The sequence below is a fragment of the Amphimedon queenslandica genome, unplaced genomic scaffold (genome assembly GCF_000090795.2).
Source record: "Amphimedon queenslandica unplaced genomic scaffold, v1.1 AMPQUscaffold_13190, whole genome shotgun sequence".
Classification (NCBI taxonomy): domain Eukaryota; kingdom Metazoa; phylum Porifera; class Demospongiae; order Haplosclerida; family Niphatidae; genus Amphimedon; species Amphimedon queenslandica.
This window is the reverse complement of record NW_003546574.1, coordinates 32,484-36,483: the sequence shown is the minus strand read 5'-3', so window position 1 is coordinate 36,483 and position 4,000 is coordinate 32,484. Positions and strand designations below refer to the sequence as shown.

General features: G+C 37.1%; 1 protein-coding gene across 1 annotated transcript; it reads right to left on the bottom strand.

Moving 5' to 3' along the window:
* Positions 1–3,360: 3,360 nt before the first annotated feature.
* Positions 3,361–3,696, bottom strand: LOC100634533 (THAP domain-containing protein 10-like). The gene has a single exon (XM_011407682.1). The coding sequence runs from the start codon at positions 3,694–3,696 to the stop codon at positions 3,361–3,363; it is 336 nt and encodes a 111-aa protein (XP_011405984.1).
* Positions 3,697–4,000: the final 304 nt, after the last annotated feature.

Genomic DNA, 4,000 nt, shown 5'->3' with positions numbered 1-4,000 from the left:
TGCTTTTCCATTTTTAAAGTTTTTTATTTACTTGTTTTCATTCTTTTTTCTTATAAATTAAGAAATTACATTCTGTTTTGAATCTGTGGTTAGGTTAATCATATTCATGCTAATCACGTGTGCATAAATTAAAATGGCGTCAAACCACAAACCCACGCGGTGTCAGCAGCTGGATTTTGACTTACATTTTGTTCTCTCCTTGCTTCTTTTTGAATCTACCTTTGTGGTCCTTGACCCAAGCACAAAGGAATGATGTAAAAGCCAACTTGAGCGGTTCTCTGGTTTAAAAGATTAGAGGGGCCATAGAAGAAGACGAAAGAAAGGGCCTATTCTTCAAAAAAGTTCTCGCTACATTACAGTCCATTAAAGGTACCAGGAGAATTGCTCATTGAAGGAGAGCTCATCTAAGCCATTTATAAGGCTGTACATCGTAAGATAAAAGAGTTATAAGTGTTTGAAAATCATAAAAACGGTCGCCATCTTGAAAAACAAACCTCAATCCTACTATAGGCTACTGCCTATATAATAATGATAATTTAAATTTCACAAAATCTGCCTTTGTGTGCATTTATTGCTTTATGCTTATCAGGATGCTCATGAACTGCAAAGCGGTGGAGGTGAATTGTCATCAAACAGGGTAAAATCTTGGGGAATACCATTAAGTACATGCATGACCTCTTGCTTCAGATCATGTACATAATATAATAATAGTGATGTAACAATAGAGTTTACTTATATTTCTTACCATATGTTGATTCGGTTGTAATTTTCCTAACAACATGTTGGCCATGTTTGCTGATTGGAAAGCTTATTGAATATTTCCCTTTGCAAACTTTGGTTTGTGCCTGTACATTGTTGGAGTTTTCATTAAAATGTAGAGCAGCTAGTCGCAATCTATGTAATAGAAACTAAGAAGCATGGTGTGTGATAGTACTGCATAGCTACCTGCCAAGCATCCCATGGTAAGAAAATGCAGTAGACTTAGGTAGAAAATGAATTAATAGACTATGAAATGCTTCTAAGTTTGAAGTCTGGTGCAAGGGTGACAACTGTCGTGTGTCGTTACACAATTGTGTCCTTTGCAGTAATGCAGAGACCTTTTCACTTGCTTTGGTGTCTAAAGTCATTGTATTAATTATTAAGTTGAATATACTATGTGATCTTACGTGGTTTGAGCCATTTTTATTTTTTTGCTATTCTTCCACGTGCACATTTCTTGAAGGTTCCAGTGTGGCAGTACTTATTGTGCATATGGTTGACCACAGAGACCCACTTGTCTCTAATTAAGTCAGGTGATGAAGACAAATTACTTGGTGAGGACATTGCACACCAATACAAATGGTTGATGATGCTCTTTGTCCAATCTCCAATTACTTCACAATCCTTTTGCTTTGCCAGGGCTAGTAACTTCTTCTGGATTCCTATGATTTATAATGATTTAAGTTTTTACAGGTATAAATACCTTTTGCAACATGCCACACATCAAAATAGTGTGTAAATTAGTGAGGTTTTCTCTGATCCACTTGGCTATTTGTCGGTGTGGGTCAGTAACTAATATGTCAATATATGTTCAGACAATAGTCTGTAAGCTTCTTGACACTCCTAACCAGGCCTTCCTCCTCCATATGGTACTTCAATTTACCTCATTACTCTAAGAGAAGTATACATACTGTATGTGTCTATAATGTTATAAGTAGTACCTGTACTAGCTGGATATCCAAGACAATATTTTGGTTCAATTCAATCAATGTGTAAGAACCATATTTGGCACAGTGTCCAGGACTGTCAGCTCTTCCATCACCACCAAGAACAAGTGCTGTGTTCTCACTTGAAAACTGAGAAATAAAAGCTTGTTGATAATGATCCCAAACACGAAAAATAGCTGGTAGTAGGTATGAATCTTGATGACGGAAAAAGTTTCTTGGTGTAATCGTGGAGCAGCCAAAATGATTCAGAATATGTAGTGCTTGCTCAGGTAGAGAACCACTAAAGAGAATAGATGCAGAGAGTAAAATATTGCAAGCTGGAATTCCTTTCATAAGAGGTTGACTCTCCCAAGTGTTGACAGCCTCACAGATATCAATTTTGTCTTACGTGGATAAAGGTTCCACATATATATTTGTACAAGGAAAGTGGCAATGATGACAGAACTCAAATAGTGAAAGCAGACATTCTTCAAAGCATAGGCGTAGGCAGGGTGAGGCATGGAGGGGCAATGCCTCACCTGACTCTGTGAGCTCAAATGTTACTTACCAATCAAGCCTCATGCAAGTTGAGGCAGTCAGAGGCACTCCTTTGATTCTTTCTTCTACAGCAGTATAGGCAGAGGAAGTCAACCATCTTGAAATAATGATGTCATTGATTGTTGTTAGTAGTCTAATTAGTTTTTATAATCACTAGACTAATCAGTTAACCACATTGAGGCACGTAAGATGGCAAGCAAAAGACAAGCTTCAGTGCTTTCATTTTTTCCCTCAAACCCAAAATGGCCTACTAGGCAACTGAACCAGGATCATCATATGAATCTGATAATATTTTGTAAATACGAGATTATTATCATGTACTGTGCGTGAAAATATGCGTAAATGTCGGCGATGGAAAGGGGGTGTGGTCGAAATTGCGGCGCGCTTCGCGCGCCATTTTCCTTCCTTTCCCTTTTGCCTCACCTCTCTTCCTAGGCTGGCTACGCCTATGCTTCAAAGACAATGTACTTCACTTGGGATTCTGGTTTGGATCTGAACAAAACATCATGAATTAATGTCAACTATAGAATAGCATTTACATGGAACTTTTGGTCTCTTCATTGATGTTTTCATTACTAAATGAGTCTTCAGATTTGTTATCCACTTCTGAGTCTCTGAAAGCTACAGAGTCTAGTTCTTCTGAAGCCAAATTAGCTGATGGAAATTGATCATGAGATAACAGGTCACATTGTATTCCAACATCAATGCATGTAATACTTGTCTGTGAACCTACATGTACATGTAGAAGTGATAATGGTCAAAAGTGCCGAAACATAATTGTACAACATAGCTATATGCCTTTAGATCTTTTTTGGAACCTAATTTGAACCATTACATCTCACATTAGCTTCTACTTGAGTACCAATAGTCTATATTAATGTGATATTAATCACTGTAAAGGCATAGCCATTGTCAGAACTAACATTAACTTCATGAGTTGCAGCTGCTAGTATTTCAGGTTCAGCTCGGTTTGGCTCAGGGCTCATCTACAGTTTCATCATCGACTGAGTAGTGACAGACAGTTGCTGTAACTGACTCCCTTTGCTATAGCATACAGTATTTAAAAATTGCCATGCTGATAGTTTATATAAATTTTACCCTAATTTGTTCTTTTTTCTCATACGCTTTCCTCTTTGTCTGCGGATGTAGTGGAGTCACAGTCATCACGCTGATTTCTGTTGAATATGGTTGGAACTGCATTCTCTTTTAGCTTCCTTTTCTTTTTAATCCCAAATCCCTTGCCAAGTTCAAAGCCTCCTTCAAAGCAATCTTGACTGAAATGATTGCAGCACAAAACACTGTGAGCAGTTGGTTCACTCCATTTGTCCCTTGTTTTCTTAACTTGATCAACAAATTTCTTCTTTAAACAACTGTCTTTAGGAAAATAATAAGTGCTGATGCCCGCAACATTAGTAGTATTGCTACAACTGTAAGCTACACAGCGATTTGGCATTGTTTTTCTCACTTCTCTACTTGCACACAACTGCATGTGTTCACTGCCTTGCCTTGTATGACATCACAAGAAGCCTCACCCACATAGCGTGACGTAAAATGACAGGAAGCAAAAATGCAGACTTTGGAAGCTCATATCTCAGTGAATAATTTTTTTAGACATTACAATTAAGTATACATCATTTTTATTGTTAGAAGATTGTATTAAGCCAATAAAAAAATACCCAAAAAAATCATGTCAGTTACACTTTAAAAGTTTATTCTTTTCTCAATTTCATTAGATAGATTAAAATATATGAAGTGAC